Source organism: Momordica charantia (genome assembly GCF_013281855.1).
Source record: "Momordica charantia cultivar OHB3-1 chromosome 10 unlocalized genomic scaffold, Mcharantia_2.0 BLBB01000010.1, whole genome shotgun sequence".
Taxonomy (NCBI): Eukaryota; Viridiplantae; Streptophyta; class Magnoliopsida; order Cucurbitales; family Cucurbitaceae; genus Momordica; species Momordica charantia.
Genome location: NW_028275158.1, coordinates 7467742 through 7487459, shown reverse-complemented (window position 1 = coordinate 7487459; position 19718 = coordinate 7467742). Strand labels below are relative to the sequence as shown.

The 19718-nt window shown below is 32.2% G+C and overlaps 1 protein-coding gene and 1 non-coding gene across 3 annotated transcripts; one reads left to right on the top strand and one right to left on the bottom strand.

Moving 5' to 3' along the window:
* Positions 1-6431: 6431 nt before the first annotated feature.
* On the bottom strand, positions 6432-6627 carry LOC148208472 (U2 spliceosomal RNA). The gene has a single exon (XR_015788617.1). It is a non-coding gene; the product is annotated as a U2 spliceosomal RNA (small nuclear RNA).
* A 38-nt stretch (positions 6628-6665) lies between these two features.
* On the top strand, positions 6666-11168 carry LOC111012879 (pfkB-like carbohydrate kinase family protein). Of its 2 annotated transcripts, none has more exons than XM_022287178.2 (4): positions 6666-7637; positions 10011-10202; positions 10460-10655; positions 10851-11168. In XM_022287178.2, exons 1-4 carry the CDS (start codon positions 6981-6983, stop codon positions 10940-10942), a joined length of 1137 nt encoding a protein of 378 aa, XP_022142870.2. In that variant the 5' UTR covers positions 6666-6980; the 3' UTR covers positions 10943-11168. The 2 variants fall into 2 exon arrangements, with proteins under 2 accessions (XP_022142870.2, XP_087974739.1); XM_088118613.1 differs by having other exon boundaries at positions 6670-7637; positions 10017-10202.
* The last annotated feature ends 8550 nt before the right edge of the window (positions 11169-19718 follow it).

The window sequence follows — 19718 nt, the reverse complement described above, 5'->3', positions numbered from 1 at the left end:
AGGTTAATTAAGTTTTCATTTTCTTCATTTTTTTTTTGCTAAATAAAGTTTTTTTTTTGTTGATTTTTAATACAACATATGAAGGTGAGAATTCGAACACATGATTTTTTGGTCGGAGATAAATGTCTTAACCAATTGAGTTATGTTTAGTTTGACTAATGTTAACAAGTTAATACATACTTTTATTTTTGGTTTTAGGACAGTTAATAATACATATGTATTAATCCTTTGTTAAAATTAAAATAAATATAAGGATCTAACTGAATATTTTTTTTAAAATTCAAGAACCCAATAGAATAAACAAAGTTTAAAAAGTAAAATTAGAAAGATTTGTAGAATTTATATATAGCCCAATGTGATCTAAACCAAATAAGAAAATTGTCTATAAATAAACAATGAATCACACTAGATTAAGTCATATAATATTAAAATTCAACCATGAACCCTAAAGTTAGTATCATGTGCCCAAATTTAGTAACAACTAACAAGTACAAAAACAACAAGAATAATATTATCAAAAAAGAAACAACAAGAACAATCATGTAACTAATCTTTTGAGTGTTGATTTTATCACATGTATCTAAGCTTGCAAGTTTTCAATTTTATAAAATTAAAAGAAAGAAGTTAATTTAGATAAGTTGTTAAACTTGAGTAAAGTCAAGGTAAAATACATACTTTTTCTCTCGTTTTTCATTTAATTTATTTTTTAAATTGCAACATTTCTTTAATCTTTAAATTATTATTTTTTTTAGTAGCCTTTAATCTTTAAGTTAATAATTTACTATCACGTGCAACATATTTGAATATTTTTATTTTATAATAAAGTATTTAATTGTATTCATTATAAAGGAACTTATAAGACAAAATTAGTATATACTATAAATTTATAACGAATTTAAGTTCTTTAATTATATATTACAAATTGATATTTTTTTGGTGTGTTATTCATAGTTACAAGTAAAATATTACAAATTAAACTAACAAACATGATGCATAATAACAACACCACCTTCCTTTTTTCTTTCTTCGTCAACTACCTCGTGCTTTGATATCACGTTAAATTGTCAATCAACCTAAAAATTTAAATTGATAACTCATGGTAAATTTAATATTTTATAAATATCTTAATAAGATACAATGATCTATAATTGCTAGGTCACAAAGTCTCGTAACTTTAATAAATCAATTAATAATAATATTGGGGTATTCCCATATTTTTATTTTGTAGACTTTTTTTAGTACAATAAATGGGATAAGGGGTTTCAAATTCATCGAGACAGGTACAAATTAGGGTTGAGCTAAGCTTATGTAGGTTATTTTGAATAAGTTGTTATACTTCATTTGGATTTATATATTATATTTATTTGTATATATTATATTTTATTTATCTAAAATCTAATTCCGAAAAATTTGTCAACAACCTAATTTTTTATTTTCTTAATTACTTTTGTTTGATTGCTTATTAAAAGTTCTAAGAAATTTTAGGTGAACTTTCCAACTTCAATAAACATAGATAATTTTTATATATTTTTTCACAAGATACTTTTATATTAATTTTCATTGTAAAATATTATTTTAATATTTTGATTCCATATTATAACTATAATGAAAGGGGCAATTTTTGTTGGGAAATGATATATTTTTTTTATTTCAATTATCCCTGCCTCCGTTATTATTTATAATTAATTGACAGTGTCGAGTCAACATAAATATAATTCAACAATAATTGATATTTATTTATTTCTTGAAATTAGATGAACCCCCGGTCCAACTTCATTTTAACTCAAATTTATCTTAATACTTTACCTACTCATTTCTCTGGTCCATTTATTATTCACTTTTTAACTATTTTCAAAGGAGCATATTATTGCAATTTTTAAAAGAACTAAACAACAAACAGAAGTTTTATGGAGTATTAAAGTTACACGATGATTTAACATAAGCTTGTAATTGATCAATGCATTTTCATTTTTTTAACATATATTTTAATTAAAAAAACAATACACTAGTTATCAAACTATAAAAAATAATAGTAAAAAAAAAAAAGAACATATCTATACTGGTGGTGCTCATTTGATAATTGATAGATATAAACACATTATTCATCAAAGTCAACTTGTATCATCCAATGCCGAGGATTTTTTAAAATTGAAGACGCTTTGAGAGTGAAAAAGTTATAGTATTAAAATAGTACACACTTTCCGTTCATTTTTTGACACATCATTAAATGATACTTTATTTCATTTCACAAATCTACACTCTTTTTAAATATTGTTTATATATGATTGATAATGAATGAAAGTAGTATAAAAATTGTAGTACTAGAAAATCTTCTCTCGGAGAGAAATGTATTGAGATAGTAACAGAAAGAATAAAGTTCTTGCTTATTTTATATAGTAGCAATATGATAAAAAGTTATCAAATTTATCCCATTTTAAAACATTTGAAATTATAATATTACTTATAATTAAATAAAATAATATTTAAATTCTTTAAAGATGAAATGAGAAAACTTTTTTATTCAAATAGTTCATGAGCATAGTTTAACGGTTACTTTGTTTGTATTAAATAAACGACCACTTTGTTGTAAAAAAGTTTTTATTGAATATTGATAATTAATTAATTGTAGCCATAGTTCCCATTTGAATTATGTTGGTTGTTTTTAAGTGAATTGTGTTGGTTGTTTTTAAGTGAATCAAATAGATTAAGAAAATATTATTTGACAGATTTATTTTTAAAAACTGAAAATTATTTTCAACTTGTTAGATTTTTAAATTTGAAACTTAAAAATGTAGAAATACATTAAAAAAAAAGATAAAAATTTGGACAAAATATACTATATTTCAAGTTATAAACTCATTTATTTTTTTAAAATTAAAACAGGTAAAATATAATTTATTGTAAATTATATAATATCTTACCATAATAATTATACAAAATTTATAGTCTATATTTTAATAAATTAATTAATAATATTTTAGATTCAACTTTATATATTTTACCATAATAATTATAAAAATTTTATAGTCTATATTTTAATAAATTAATTAATAATATTTTAGATTCAACCTCTTAACTTTGCCAGCCAATATATTATTAAACATAATAATTTTTTTCAATTGAGATTTAATTTCTAAATCTGCGACCAAACAGTTAACACAACATTGAATCTTTTATTTTTATTTTCATATCACAACCAACTGCACTAAACATTTTTTGAAATTCTAGAATTTATTAAACATAAATTTAAGCTCGTAATTCAACCTTTAAATCACCGTCCGATCACGTTAGCAAAACTCTCGTTGTACGTTTATAATATTGTAAGCATTGAGAAAGTTCTGATTTTTAAATCTTAAATCAGGGAATTTTTTAACCTCTAAACAAGAAGAAATCCTCAAAGAAAGCAAAAAAAAAAAAAAAAGAAAAAAAGAAAAAATTACTTTATACGATTACTAAACCGTAGCACAATCGTGATACACGTGAACTTTCCTTTTTTTTCTTTTTTTTTTACTTTTATAAAATTTTAACCAGTTTAATTGAATTATCCAAATAAGATTAGTATATTATTTAATTCTATACTTATTGTTAGGTATTAAATAGATATAAAAGGTTAAATTACAAGTTTAGTTTTTTAACTTTATATTTAATAGGTCTCTAACTTTCAATTTTATAGATTTTTTAGAGGTAAGTGTGTTTAATAGATTCTTAAACTATTAAATATATTTTAAAATTTGCAAAATGAAATTGAAAATTCAAAGTTCTAATAAACACAAAATTTAAATTTGTATCCCATAAGTGGGTAAGTTCTAAACAATGTTGAAAAATTAAGGATATATTAGACATAAAATTAGATGAGTGGAGAGATATATATTAGAGATAAAATTAAAAGTTTAGCAATTTATTAGATATTTTTTAAAATTTATGACCAAATTAACACAACTTTAAAAGTTTATGAACTAAACCCATTTAACCGGATGAAATTATCTCATTTGTTAAAGTAGTCATGTAATGATAAATTGAATGCTCATATCATTATATAAATGATTTGATTTTTCAATTTTTAAATAATTAATGTATATATTATCACATTTTTTAAAATAAAAATAAATTGAACTTTTAATTTAGTTACACTATGACCAAACATATTTGAAACTGAAAAAAAAAGTGGGCTTTTTAAACAAAAATTATGAATGTATTTTTTCAAAACTCATTCCTTGGAAATAATTTCATTATTTTCTTTAACTAGTAAAATACATTTTTTAATAGCTAAGAAGTACCCACCATAATGGATCAGGTCGTGAATTCGAACCCTCAATTCCACATGTTTGTATTAAAAAAATAATTAATAAGAATAATATTTTACGGAAATTTGTTGGATCATCAACCATAATATTTAAACTTCATGGACTAAATATGTGACTTTTTAAATCTCAATAGCTAAATTAACTAAATCTCAATCTCAATGACTAAAAATGATGGTTTTCAAAATTCAAAGCGTTAGAAACTAAGTCCAAACTTGAAAGTGTATTTTTTCTCCCAATTTTTAAATAAACGTTACCAAAAAATAAAAAAGCTTTCTTTGATTTTATTTCAAATTTAAGAACACTGAAAGTGCAATATAACATGTTTCTTTCATTATTTAGTTCATGAATTTAACATTCAGGCCTAATATATCTATGGATACCACAAAAATAATATATAGGAATCATTTTTCAAAATTTACCTTGACTTTTTACCTTTTATTTTATGTGGTAAGTTTGTCACAGTGGGACTGGAAGTTGAAGGATTCATTACTGGTGTAGCTGTAATTTTGTGCACTTATAAAAACAGTAGGATTTTTTTACTTCACCCTCGTATCCAAATCCATTTTGTTGTTTGAAGATGAAGATTTTCTTAGTCCATAATAATCTGGGTAGTTTTTAAAAAAATCTTAACAATAATTCAATTTATTTCAACTTGTATTTTATTTTATGTATTGGATAAATAACATTTTCTCTTATGAATGTAATCAAGGTTTTAAATGTAGATGTCTATGAAAATGTCGAGGTTTCAATTTCAAACAGATAAAAATTTTCATGTTTCTAAATAAGTTAAAAAATAATTAATATTAATATTAAGTATATATGGGTGAGATTTTGTTGATATTTTTCATATTTTGTCGATTTTTTTATAAAATATTGATTTACCCCTCACGTCAATGTCAAACTCATGAAAATATGGACATATCGATGGAAATGTCGACGTGTCGACGGATATTTAGAACCATGAGTGCAATATGGATTTCTCAATATATATAGATATTTTCAATACATAGAGAGAGGTTTTTTATTTATAGAAGTTAAGAAATAATTAAGTAGGAATAATTAAGAATCTCCCATTTTCAATGTTGGGTTGGTAAGATTATTGCAAAGAAAGTCTCATGTTGGGTTAAGGAAGTAAATGATTATATAAGATATGTGGACAATTATCTCTATGAGACTTTTTGAGTGGAACCAAAAGCAAAGCCTTCATTCAGGTCCAAGAGTGTGACTTGAGGAATCCGATCTCAGGCTCGACAATTAAAACTGACTGTCGGAGCGGTTCCAACGACCTTATCCCCGCTTTTAAAAGGGACACTCCACCCCACTTCCTTTTGCAAGTCCCATTGACTTGAAGGTGATACTTCGACAGCTCTTCCCGATTAGTCCATGAGCGACCTACGATAGCTCGGAGAAATTCTACATCAACAAAGAAGATAACAATATAAACTTATGTCACATCAATCTTTTGAGGAAATAAAAAGAATGTTCAATTTTCTATTAGCTAGACTAATAAAAAACGACAGGAACGAACTACGTAACTCTCAAAACTTCAAAGATAAATATTAAGTTGGACTGGGGAGAAAAGTGAAATTTGAAGTCAAATATTAGATACCAAAACTAAATTTTTCTTTAGTAACAGTTCACTTGCAAAATCACACAACTCTTTTTTTTAATAATAAGTCGTGCGTTGTCTATTGTAACGTCTTGATTAAAAAAAAATAACAATAAATTCTATTTTAAAAATAACAAAGAAAAAATATAAATTAAATATAAATTTATTATATTTTATAATAAAATCATACCAACAACTGGTATTAGAAGAAAAAATATTAATAATAGAAATGAAAAATAATGAATTAAAAAAGTTATGAATAAGGGTAGTAAAGTAATGGGGCAAGGAAGGAGAATGTAGGAGAGGAATTGGATTTGCCAAAAGGGAATGGGATCCTTGATTTCATTCCCACGACCGGGAATGGAAAAATTCATTCCAAATGAAGACCAAATGTGTATATAAATTAGACCCCTATTATTTTCTAAATTGCGACCTTAATTTGTCTCATCCAGATAGACACCAAATTAACGGGCCAAACTGCAGACTTCAGTGGGCCAAAAAGTTTGGGCTACAAATTGGAGGGGTGCGCCAGGCCTGGGCTGTAGTGTAAGGCCCAGGCGACGCTCGAAGGCCCCAGCAGCAAGCTACTGTGGTGGGCCGTCCCCCTAGAAAAATAAATTTAATATCATGTGGGCCGATGGCCCACGTATCAGATATTAAACTGATAAGAACAGATACTACACTTGATCTTAGCCAAAAGGCCGAGAAAGGTATGAGTTTTGTTACTTTACATTTGCGCTTTTATATTGTGGCTTCCTTTATTCCATTTGAGGTACTGCCGATGTGGGAATTACACCAAGCTTCAACTAAGCATCCGTAAAAGAACAAGCGATTTCTACAAAAACAAATCCAGACAAATAAATTCTCAAAGCTTTTAGTATTTTTATGCCACTACTTGGCATTTGGCAATACGTGCGATGCAACATTGATTAACTTTTGTACAAACGCCAAAGTTTCACTGCAGCGTCGGAATCGGAGATTTGGTCGGAGTAGGAAAGAGCAAAGAGAAAGAGGGTGTCGATTTCCGAGTCCAGAAGTTCCAGCGATCTCTTCTTCTCCGACGAATCATGAAGGCAATTTCACTTCCGCCGTCTAATCAATGGCCACCATTGCCTCAAAAGATCTTCAGAAATCAATCAAACGCCGTCAATTTCCCCACCCCATGTCTTCAATTCACAAATCCACAAAACCCATCAATTTCTAGACTCCCACTCCCCTGTTTCTCCATCAATTCATCCAAAACCCCGACCCCAGTTACCCCCGGCGGGCTGCCGCCGCTGGTGGTGGTCGGCTCAGCAAATGCTGATATCTACGTGGAGATCGACCGGCTGCCGGAGGAGGGAGAGACGATCTCCGCCAGGAGTGGCCAGACTCTGGCCGGCGGAAAGGGGGCGAATCAGGCGTGCTGCGGCGGCAAGCTCGCGTATCCCACTTACTTTGTGGGTCAGGTGGGGGAGGATGCTCATGGGAAATTGATTACGGCGGCGCTTGAGGACGGTGGCGTCCGGCTCGATCATCTGGCTACGGTGATGGCGGCGCCGACGGGGCACGCCGTGGTGATGCTTCAGTCTGGTGGGCAGAATTCTATCATCATTGTTGGCGGCGCTAACATGAATTGTTGGCCTGAGAGGTTATCTGATGAAGATTTGGAGGTTATAAGAACTGCTGGGATTGTTCTGCTTCAGAGGGAGATTCCAGATTCAGTCAATATCCAAGTTGCAAAGGTCAGAGATTGGATTTTCTTTTTTCTCCATTACTCTTATGATTGAGCTTGATGTGACTTAACATGATCAGTTAGTTTTGGGATCCTGTGCAATGAGATTTGTAAGAATTTGATTTTTGTGTGTTTTTTTGTCTCTCTGGTAGCAGAAAGCATAAGACCTTCTGCAATGGAAGTCTATTTCCTTTTTAAACAGCATCAAAGTGTTTATAAAAAGGGAGAGTCAAATAGTGTCATCCGCCTTGACCTCATCTCAAGTATCTTGGGGAGCTTTAATTGGAGCTATTAAAGTTCCAGCTTCAATGATATAAAAGCCACCTCAACAAATATTTTGTGCTTCGTGATCTGTGTCTAATTTTTCTTGTCATTTAGAACTCTCACATTATGCTCTACTATGTTTATTTAATAATTAGAGTTTAGAAGTGAACTTGACAATTGGCGTGTGATGCCAATTTTTGATGCCACCCACAACCCAATGGCTTCCAGCCGGATTGAACAGAAACCCACGCCCTTCCATCAAGGAGGGGTGACGCTCGTGGGATGTTGAGTCGAACTCGAGGTGGGCTTGCTTTGACGATGATTGCATGTGGTTGTTTCGTTGGTTGCCTTTCAAAAAAGTAAACTTGATAGATGATAAGCTGGTCTAAACACTCATAGATATCCAAAAAGACAAAGAGATAAACTTAACATGTAGTTGTAAAAATTGAGTAGCATGTTTATCCAAACAACGTTCTAAATATTGATGTTGACAGAAATTTCTAATGATCAGTTGCATCATCAGGCCTATATATGTTGCCAGCTACCTTGATTTACTTGTTCTTGGTCAAAAGCCTTCTGCTGAGATTATTTGTTCTTACTTGCACTCAGTCTCTGATTCTTATCTGACTTTTCCCCTTGTTTGCTTCCTTATATTAGTGCATAGGAAATAGGAGTCGAAAATTTTTAGATCTTTTAAATGATGGCAACTTAAATGATTACAATGAAAGGTCATTTTCATTTGTACTTGCATCTATATCTCTCTTGAAAAAGGATGCTACATTCTATGAATACATTGACATTCTATTATGTTAAAGAAACTCAGCAAAAATATTGAAATTTGAATGACATAGCGGAGATCAAATGTGTTACATGAAAGGTGCATTACTTTGAGATAAGCAGATTACAGATCTTTTCTAGTTGAGTTGTTTATTGAAGAAAACATTATTAAAACTTTTTATCTTATTCGCGATTTTTATGCAGACAATTGAATATATTCAAAAGAAGGGAGCTGAAGAGAAAACAGTTTTGAGGCTGGGGAAACCTCTGCCAATAGAATTATTGAAAAAAACGTCAATTGAGATTAACCAAATAGAAAAGCAGTGATTACAAAACAATCTTGTAGAAGGGCATTCCAACAGAAGTGTACAAATGGTATATAACCAAAAAACTTGTCTATATTATTCTACCTAAAGAATATATTTGATTTCTTTCGATCTCTAAAGACCAAAAGGGACCTTAGCTTTATCTTTCAACCACCAAACTGAGAGAACTTCAGGATCCGTCCTAGATTATGTATTTGCCTTCATACAAAGATATCAAGCTTCAGTCGTATAGAAGTTTCACTTCTTCGAATTAGGTGCAAAGATGATGGCTTAAGATTTTTGTACTGCATATTCCGAAATACCATGGACATAATATCTTCCTCTTCTACTGTTGTGGTTAAGAATTGCAAGCTCTCTCTGTTGTTTTAAGAGTTAAAATCTTTCTGAGTTTGCTTTAGTCCAGTAGTGCAATTTAGAACTGTTGCTTTTTCTTTAATGGAATCTAGGACCGCTCTGAAAGGTTTTCTGGGGCAGCTGCTGTGTAGTTGATGCATTTTGAGGACAAAAATAAAGAATCTCAAGAAATTTGAGATGTCGTTAGGTTTCTGGGTTCCTCTGATCCATCTTATTCAAATTCTTTTGTAATTAAGCTTCTTCTTGGTTACTAACAATTGTGAGGCTGTTTCTTGTAATTCCAGTAGGCTTAGATTCGATTTCAGTTGATGTCATATCTCTTCTAAATCCCTTTTGTTTTTTAGCTTTCGTGGAATCACAGTTTCCTAGCTTCTTGTTTGGTGGTACAATTCAGAAAGCCTTAAGTTTCTGAGATGGTACTAACACGAGTATGTTCTTATAATTGGATGTTAATTTATAAAAATTTTGGACTTAGCCCTAGGGCGCTTTAATCTCCTTGCTCCCACTCCCGCTTCCTCCCTTTGATGTTCATTTATTTTTTCTGCATACCTAAGAATGTTTTATTTGTTGTAGGATCAAAATTTAATTTCAATTGGAGCTATTCTCAGTTTTTTTTTTTTCTGCTTAAAATACAATTTGTATGATCTCATGAATCATAATAGCTGCAGGCCGCCAGGAGTGCTGGGGTTCCTGTAATTTTAGATGCAGGAGGAGTCGACGCTCCCATCCCACAGGAACTGCTTGACCATGTCGATATTTTCAGTCCAAATGAAAGTGAGCTAAGTCGTTTAACGGGATGCCCAACGGAAAGCTTTGAACAGATTAAACAAGCTGTGGAAAAATGCTATCAAATGGTGAGTCACCTCATAGATATTGAAGAAAAATTTTCTTGTTGTCATTGTTTTCGACTTGGGCGACTTCTCTTTCCATAATTTGTGCTTTCTAGTCTTTTTGAATTGAATACCTAGATGAATGCAATCTTCGCAGTCTTTGCCAAGGTTCATAGATTTGATCGGATCTGCTGCTCTGCTTAATCATCAGGGATCATGATCAGATCTCAAGTGCTTTCTCCATCTGCTTAACTCCCTGCTAAATGCATGCCTGATTTCAGGGTGTCAAGCAAGTTCTCGTGAAACTTGGGGCCAAAGGTTCTGCTTTGTTTTCTCAAGGGGAAGAACCAATCAAACAGCCCATTATATCAGCCGCGAAAGTAATCGATACTACCGGAGCCGGTGATACTTTCACCGCGTCATTTGCCGTGGCGCTCGTCGAAGGCAAGTCAAAGAAGGAATGCCTGAAATTTGCCGGTACGATCTTCAACACTATCCATCTTATAACATTACCATCATTGATGGGTAAAAAGAAAACACTGTATTACTATACTTCTGATCCACTGAAATTAGACCGTGTCGGCATACGACATGGGTTGTGCTGTGTCTCAGTATAGAATCGAGTTCTATGCCATGCCAATTGTGATTGATATTTGTTCTTACTTTGAACAGCTGCTGCAGCCTCACTCTGTGTTCAAGTAAAGGGAGCCATTCCCAGCATGCCTGATAGGAAATCAGTGTTGAATCTCCTCCAGTCTGTTTGAGACTATTTTTTTACGGCCAAGTAATTTTCTCCATGTGTATAATAAATAATTTAAACTTTTTGAGTTATATAAGAACATATCCTTGGACTTACAAATATGCCCTTCAGCTTTTCTTTTACTTTTTTTTTTCTCCCTTCCCTTTTTTTTCTGTGAGGGGTTGCTTTGGCACATCCACCCATTGTAAGAACTATAGAATAAGAAAATGAAAATTTTAAAATCAAGTCTATATTTGATGGGTGAGTTTGTTTATCCCGACCATGGGAGGGTTAATCTCATGAATTAGATGCATACTGACTTTTACTTTTCATGAAATCATAATATAGGTTTCACAGGTTTGAATTTTTATTATTCATTTTGCTTTGAACAAAAAAAAAAACATCTATGATTCATTCCTTCCCTTCGCAACAATTTAAACTAGATTATGAAAGTTTTAGATTTCCCAATTTTAGGCGTTATGAATACAAGTTTTTAAAGTCATGAGGATGAAAATTTTGATAAGTAGAATTTAGGTTTAAACTACTATTTTAGTCCTTGGATTTATTTTGGTTATGTAATTTCAAAGGGTACATTTTGTCTATATATTCTTAATTTTTATTTATTTTAGTTTTATATTTTCAAAACGTCTATTTTAATCTTATAATTTTAAATAGTGACCATTTTGGTATTTATTTACAAAATTTTAACACAATTTATTCACAATCGAGACCCTTTAACTCATATGGCTACATTTCAAAAGATTAATAAGCAAAGTATCATGCTAAATTTGTGATAAAAAGAAATGAAATAAAAATAAAATTGAAATGACAAAATTGTTCATTAGACCAAAACATACATTTCAAAGTATAGAAACTAAAACCGAAGAATTTCAACCTAGAATTATACGATAAAACTTCAATTCAATCTAATCGAGCTCTGTTTTTTTTTTTTGCATTTATTGCTTTAAAACCTTTTTCTAGTACAATGTGCTTGCTTTGACAGTTACTTTAAAACTCTTGTACCTATAGTGAAAAAGGTACATATGTTTGATAGGATAAATTAATCGATGAACCTAACCTCCTTTGATTTTATTGATTTTCGTTCGTCAATAGCTCGTTCGTCAATAGCATACTAACTGTATAAGAATTAAAATGGTGTTCTTTTTTTTAAGTACAAAGATTTAAAATAGACCAAACTTTTGTTTTGACAGAAAAAAGTAGACAAAAGCTGAAAATACCAGAGACCAAAATGGTATTTAAATTTATATAATATATAAAAGACCCTTAACTATTTGTTAAGTTTTCTTTATTTATCTATTTTAGTATGCTTGGAAAAAAAATTTATTATTTTCTTTTTGGTTTACAAGAAAACAAATCTTTATTCACGATAATAAAATATTCTTTTTATAATGTTATTATACTTTTTAAAAATAGAGATGAAAATTACTTCTGAGGTGTTTTCATAGTTAAGGAAAAAGTATTATCATTACCTTAGTATCAAAGCTTGTTTTGAACCATTTTAAAAACAAAATTTTGTTGTTTTTATAATAAATATATGTTTAAGTTATTATTTTTTCTTTTGTTTGAATGGCTTACATTGCTTACCAATGATGTTATTGTTTAGAACAAAACATATTTCATGTTAATATGCTCTTTGGAAGATTTTGAAGTAACTAATGACAATTCTCCATTTATTCTAAAATTACACACTCATTCCTATACGTCTCAGTTTAATCGCCTTAGATTTATCTGACAACAGCATGAAAAGAGATTATTTGTCCAAAAAGTGGAAAGCAAATAAAGAGGTTTTTTTTTAACAAGAAATAAAAAGGGTTGAAAAGTTTAGTTTGACCAAGGAAAAAACAAAACAAAGAGAGAGAGAGAGTCGTATTTTAAAAACACAAACTTCGAGAGAGATCTTGGGCAGGGATTTTTGCTGGTTGATAGCATGAATTTCGACAAATTCGGTTCTTATCTCCAATACACAGCAGACTTGATGATTTGAAATCAAACACCTGCAAAACCGAACAAACCAATGTCTAAAATGGTGTGATTTCTGTCACATGGATTCTGATGCCTAAGTTGGAATAATCGGAGAAGTAGAGTATAGATGTTGGGGTTTTCAAAGCATACCCCTAGGGTTCGGTCCCCCTCCCTCTTATATCAGTCCCATAGAAATTCTCGTCGAATCTCAATCTTCAGACCCGTTACAAACGTAACTGCGAGATAGTCGTAATTGCAAAACGGGGGTACTGTGAAACGATCGGGTGGGCCGTCAGGCCGAGAACTGCTCGGCGCCGAGAAGGTCTCGACGTCGAGACGCCTGGTCGGTGCCGAGCAGTCGCTGCGCTTGGCGCCGTGGCGCTAGATCAGTGTCGGGATGCTGGGTCGGCTGAGGTTGATGATCTCGGGCACATTTCTTCTTTAACGGTTCGACCTCTCGCCTCATTTGGACGGTTTTGTTCCCTATAACAATGACCCCCACTCTCAAAACAGAAGACGAAAGACTGTGCCAAGAATTTTGTTTTGAGAGTATTTGTTGCTTGTTGCTACCACGAGATCATTTCATAACATAATTCATATTGGTTAATTATGCCAAGGTTTCTAATCCCCAGAGCGTTTACCAAAGACTTTTGTATCCAGTTTTGGATTTACGATGCTTGGTTATTGATACTAGTTTTGTACCTTGAGTTTGTCGATATTATTTCATGAATTAAAAGTTTTTCTAATATTCGTTGGTCACAATCAAGTCTCCCGAGCCTGTTTTTACTCATTTGGCCCTGTGATCTAACTTTAGTAGGGCTAGTATTGATATTGTCGGATTTCCAACTCGTTTGGCTCGTTGTTTATCCAGTACTTCCTTGCTTTAGTTTTGACCATGCTGAGCCGTTATCGGTCTTTTGCCTGTTTTGCTTGCTTCTAGGTCTGTCCCAATTCTGAGTTTCTTGACTGGTCGTAGATATTTACACACAATGATGCCCCCTGCTTGAGAAATTTATTTGAGAATGAACATAGAAACTCAAGTACTTATGCCAAATGTCGAAGACTCTTAGTAAGAAAATCGTCTTGTCGGCAAGTTAGTTACAATAAAATAACTAAGATAAAAGGGGGCTCAGAGTGTAAAGTAAATGTGTCGAACTATTGGTAGTATCTTTTGAGGTGCTGAGCATTCCATGGGTGTAATAAGGCTTTCCCGTGTTAGTCTTCCAAGGCGTAGGTGCCTGTTCGAACTACTTTAGTGACTTTGTATGGGTCTTCCCATGTTGGTCTGAATGCTCCACTAGTTAAATCTTTGGTATTTGGGCATGGTCTTTCTTAAAACTAGATCACCTTCTTTAATGTCGCGTTTCTTAACCTTCGAATTGTAGTATCGAGCTATCTGATTCTTGTAATCAGCCGTTCGTAGTTGTGTTGTTTCTCGATGTTCCTTTAACAAGTCGAGGTTGAGCTACAAGGATTCATTGTTGTCAAGTAGACTGAACAGATCCACCCTTGGGGAAGGGAGACCAATCTCCATCGGCACTACTGCCTCGGAGCCAAATGATAGTGAGAATGGTGTCTCTCTTTTCGATGTACAGGGTATTGTTCTATAGGCCCATAATGCGTTGGGTAGTTCTTCTGTCCATAATCCTTTGAGTTTTTCTAATCTGGTTTTTAGAGTTCTTTTGATGATTTTGTTGACCGCCTCAACTTGCCCATTAGCTTGCGAGTGCGCTGGCGAAGAACGGATGTGCTTAATGCCCAACTCCCTACAAAATTCTTGAAAGGCAGCATTGTCGAACTGCTTTCTATTATCACGAATAATGGTGTAGGGTATTCCAAAGCGGCAAATTATATTTTTCCATATAAAGTCGGTGATCCTTTTCTCAGTAATTGTAGCTAAGGCTTTGGCTTCAGCCCACTTGGTGAAATAGTCGACTGCCACCACTGCAAATTTAGCCTAGCCCTTTCCTAGCGGAAGGAGTCCTATAAGGTCTATTCCCCATTGGGCAAAGGGCCAAGGACTCATTATGCTTGTTAAAGGCTCCGGTGGTTGCCTAGGTACTGTTGCGAACCGTTGACATTTATCACATTTTTGGTGAATTGTGTTCTATCATTTAGCATGGTCGACCAATAATATCCTTGTCGAACTATTTTGTAGTTTAGGGATTGCGCTCCGGAATGGTTTCCACAAACACCCTCATGTATTTCTCTCATGACATAGTCAGCTTCATCGAGTGTTAAGCATTTTAAGAGTGGCAACGAGTAGCCTTTTTTGTACAGACTTTCATCTTTAAGCACATATCTGGCTGCTCGTCGTTGTAGCTGTTGGCCCTCTATCCTTTCATCTGGCAGGATCTCATCCTTTAAATACTTGATCAAAGGGCTCATCCAGTTTTCTTCTGATTGTTCTTGCTCGTCGATATCCATTGTTTCCTAAGCTTCTATGCTCGGCTCGGGTAAAATTTCGACCGGCACAGTTCTTCCCAGGTCGGTTTCATAAGCTGCAGCTAGTCGAGCTGAATCTCAAATTTTGAGAACTGACCGAGCTGGTTTTTAACCTGAGAAAGATATTTTGTCATTCGTGGTTCTCTAACCTGAAACTCCTTTTTCACATGACTCACAATCAGTTGCGAATCACTGAGTATCAGTATGTTCCTGACTCCAATGTACCTGGCCACCTTTAATCCTGCAAGCAGAGCTTCATATTCAGCTTCGTTGTTGGGTGCATGAAAACTGAACCGCAGTACGTATTCGAATCTTTCTTTATCTGGAGAAATCAGTAGAAGTCCTACCCCGCATCCTCTAAAATTTGAGGACTCATCTACATAGAGCGTCCAGGGTTGCTCTTCCTCAACTAGCTGTGCACCAATGCTACATAATTGTGTTAGTTTATTGTATTTTTCCCTTTGCCTTATGATAATGTACACCCCACTCGAGTTTAGTTCAAGTGGGAGTTTGTTGGGTGTGTTGCCCTAAACTCGTAGTTTGTATTTATGTAAAAACAAATGTATATTCAATAAATTTGTTGTTGAATTCATAGCATTGCATTGTCCAAAATCCAATAAACTAAACATCCAAGGTTATTATCATGTAACCAGGACATCATATATACTGGATATATATTTGATATACTAGTTATATATTTGATATACCCCTGATATACAAGTGGATAATATCCCGTGAATAACATAAATGGTCTATAGTATATGGATAAGGCTGGGTACCTTATCCTAGCAACACTATGGATACAGCCCACTTTGTAAATGTTACAGACAACTCGATCATGTGGAGACATGCGAGTGATGGTATCCTATATAATGAGTTTGTATAAGACCGGACTGCAAAATAGTCAATCTTTAGATGTAACACTGTTAACTAACAGATTGCTATTTCTTAGGATGACCAGACAACTCATTCTCAATCCTGAGTGAGTTATGGACTCATGCCCGTGAGGGCTCGTCATTTGATTTGTATGGGTGAGAGTGGCCCGAGTCGCCGACTCAACATTCCTACCATTTTGGGGACGAGACTGAGTGGGGAGTTAGGAACATAACTTCACAAGATGGAATTCACTCCTCCCCGACCTTAGTGGAATAGATGAGTGTTCTCTTAAATGCTAACTCCAGGACTTGAACAAGGGGTCTCACCCTCTCATTGGCCCGAGAGGGACTTCCGGTTATTGGTCGGACCATAACCGGGTTGTTCATTAGAGGAGCAGTGGTATTTAAGGAGCAAGATATAACTCAGGGGTAAAACGGTAATTTGACCAAACTTGAGTTACGAGCACTCATGAAGGATTGACTTGCCATTAATGGTAGTATATCCGTGGATACGAAAATATTCTGCAGTGAGAAGAGTACAGCTGCAGATCTTTAGTGAAGTGACTCGTAGTTAACAAATGTTGATTAACTCGGTCAATGAGTTTGACCGATTAATCTCGTATCGTTGGAGCTTCTGATCTGTAGGTCCATTAAGTCCCCTTACTATCTCATAACGGGTAAAACGAGGATCAAGTTTCTGGAAGAATTTGAACGTATCAATATACATATATTCCCTTAAGCAATTTGAACTTTCAAATTGCTCAAGGGAATATAATATTGATACATTATAATATAAAGTTAATTCTAAATTAAAATTATATATTATGAGAGATATTATTTGAATGTGATTCAAATAAAATTAATATGAATAAGATTCATATTAAAATAATGTGCATAAGATGTACATTGCATGGTTGTCTCTTGAAGAGACGACCATGTTGGGTGGTCGTCTCAAGACTACTATATTTTTTTAAAACTATTATATTTTAAAAAAAAGTTTCAAAACATACCATATTTTAAACATTTTTAATTAAAATACAATATTTTTAAAATAACTTTTATTATTAACATTATTAATAAAAAACACCCCATCACATCCTTTCTTACATTCAACTTCACATTCTTTCTTACATTCAACTATATAATTATTGGTCACATTGTTCAAGTTTCTCATATTAAAAATACAAAAAAGGAAAAAAAAATAGTATTTAAAAAGTATTCCCATTGTTCACACTATTATTTTTCTTTCGCAAATAAATCACAGACCCCACCACATTTTTATTCAATTATAACAATAAAGAGAAGTAGTATCTATATTACAATTATTAAATTTTAGAGAAAAATACATTTTTGGTTCTTGAGGTTTGAAGTAGGTGTCTACTTGGTCTCTCAAGTTTCAAAATGAACATTTTTTATCCCTGAAGTTTAAAGTATGTATCAACTTGGTCTCTGAAGTTTTGAAATGAACACTTTTGGTCCCTGAAGTTTGAGAAATAGTTTTAAATGGTCACAGTTTTTTTTACTATTAATTAACTGTTATTAAAATGACGTGACAAATTGCTATTAAATTATTTATTGTAGTTGCTGATGTGGCAAATTATATTAATTAAATGATATATGTGTAGATGGTGATACTTTCTCCTTCTCTTTATTGTTTGTCACTTCAGGAACCAAAAATGCTCATTTTAAAACTCCAAGAACCAAGTTGACACCTACTTTAAGTCTCAATGACCAAAATTGTTCATTTTGAAACTTCAGGGACCAAGTAAACACCTATTTGAGATTAAAAGGATTCATTTTGAAACTTTAAGGACAAAGTAGACACCTGCCTCAGAAATCAAAAATATATTTTGTCCTAAAATTGACGAGTAGAGAGAGAAAGTAAAGGAGGGCCCACAAAATCTATATATATATAGAGAGAGAAGCAAAGAATAATATAATATAAATATTTTATGCAAATGCCAAACAGCTCTTCCCGCAGCAGCAAGGCATCCCCCAATTCCCCATGCCCTTTCTTACACGATAATCCCTTCTTTATATCCCTCTTCACCACCAACCATACATTCATTAAATACACATTCAAAATTTCAAATAATATGTCCTATGTCCACAAAAACACCGATATTTCAATTTATATGTGTTGATATTTTTGTCAATATGAACATGGTTTAACAGTAAAAATATTCGCTAACATAAGTTTAGTTTAGTAGTGATTGACATCTGTTTATGACGAAGGAGTCATGAGTTCAATCTCTTCCCATTTGTACGTTAAAAAAATGTAAAAATATTCATAACCTTTTTTTTTTAAGTTTGTAGTTCAAATTCTAGCACTCAACGTTTATGGTACTAAAAAATAGTTTTAGAAGATAAAAACCAAACCATCATTATCAAATACCAACATGAATATAGTTCAATGGCTTAAAATCAAAAGACCGAATGATGAGTTCGAATTCTTGTTCTCTCACATTGTACTAAAAAAAACTACGTACACTGTCAAATATCGAGGCCTTGGTAATTTGAAATTCTTGATGTGTCTCGAACGTGGATTCAAGTTCCAGGTAAAATCTTTGTAGAGATTAATGAGGTTGGGCCAGCAGGAGTGTAATGTAATGAATAAGGCGATCAACCATTAAAAAAAAAAATTATGGAAATTTTCACATATACACCATTTTTACTAAATATTTACATATTTATCAGGCATGGTAATTAATAAAACATATTCCATTCTATGAATAGATTAATTCCTAATATATTCTATTTAATGAGTAAATTTCTTTTCCTTTTTTATATTTCAAATTTACATTCTTTAACCTAATTTGTCTAAACTCTAATAAACTTTCCAGACTTCCTATTTTTTCTCTTTGTTTCTTCCAAATTTTCATCTTATTGTTTTTAGGGACGACTTAAAAAAGCTAAAGGGAATATGTACTTTTATATATATTATTAGGTTTAAAATTTTAAAAAATGACATGGATTTACATTTACACCAACCAAAAACTATTTTTATGATAATTTTGAAGAAAATAAATAAAAAGTAATAATATTTTTATAAATATATATTTATTTATGTCATTTAATATAGTTTTTTCTATATTTTTCTCTTATATATGTATATATATTATATATATATATATTGACGCACGAAAACAAATCATCAACTTCAACTGCTTCATGCCCCGGATCACGGGTATTCCTATTGTAGTTATAGACCCCACATTGGCTATATATATATATATATATATATATATTTTAAATCTCATTTGATTTTCAGATTTATTTTACAATTAATTTAGTGAGCGTTTTTCTAGTTGGGTAGCCTCTTTTTCTATTTTGGTAATTTTTTTTATTTTCCTTTTAAGTGAAACCGTAGAAGAATTTTTTCCTTGATTTTTAAAAATATTAATAATAATATAATAAAATAAAATAAAAATAATTGCCCATTTTAGAAGAGGGGCAAAAACATACTATATAATAAATTAAAGGTCCAATGGATGACAA

What these genes read in the sequence shown, in the direction of transcription:
- LOC111012879 (XM_022287178.2), top strand. Translation starts at nt 6,981, where the DNA reads ATGAAGGCAATTTCACTTCCGCCGTCTAATCAATGGCCACCATTGCCT. An exon ending in TCAATATCCAAGTTGCAAAG is followed by an intron (nt 7,638 to 10,010) that starts GTCAGAGATTGG and finishes GAATCATAATAG; the next exon opens with CTGCAGGCCGCCAGGAGTGC. An exon ending in GGAATGCCTGAAATTTGCCG is followed by an intron (nt 10,656 to 10,850) that starts GTACGATCTTCA and finishes TACTTTGAACAG; the next exon opens with CTGCTGCAGCCTCACTCTGT.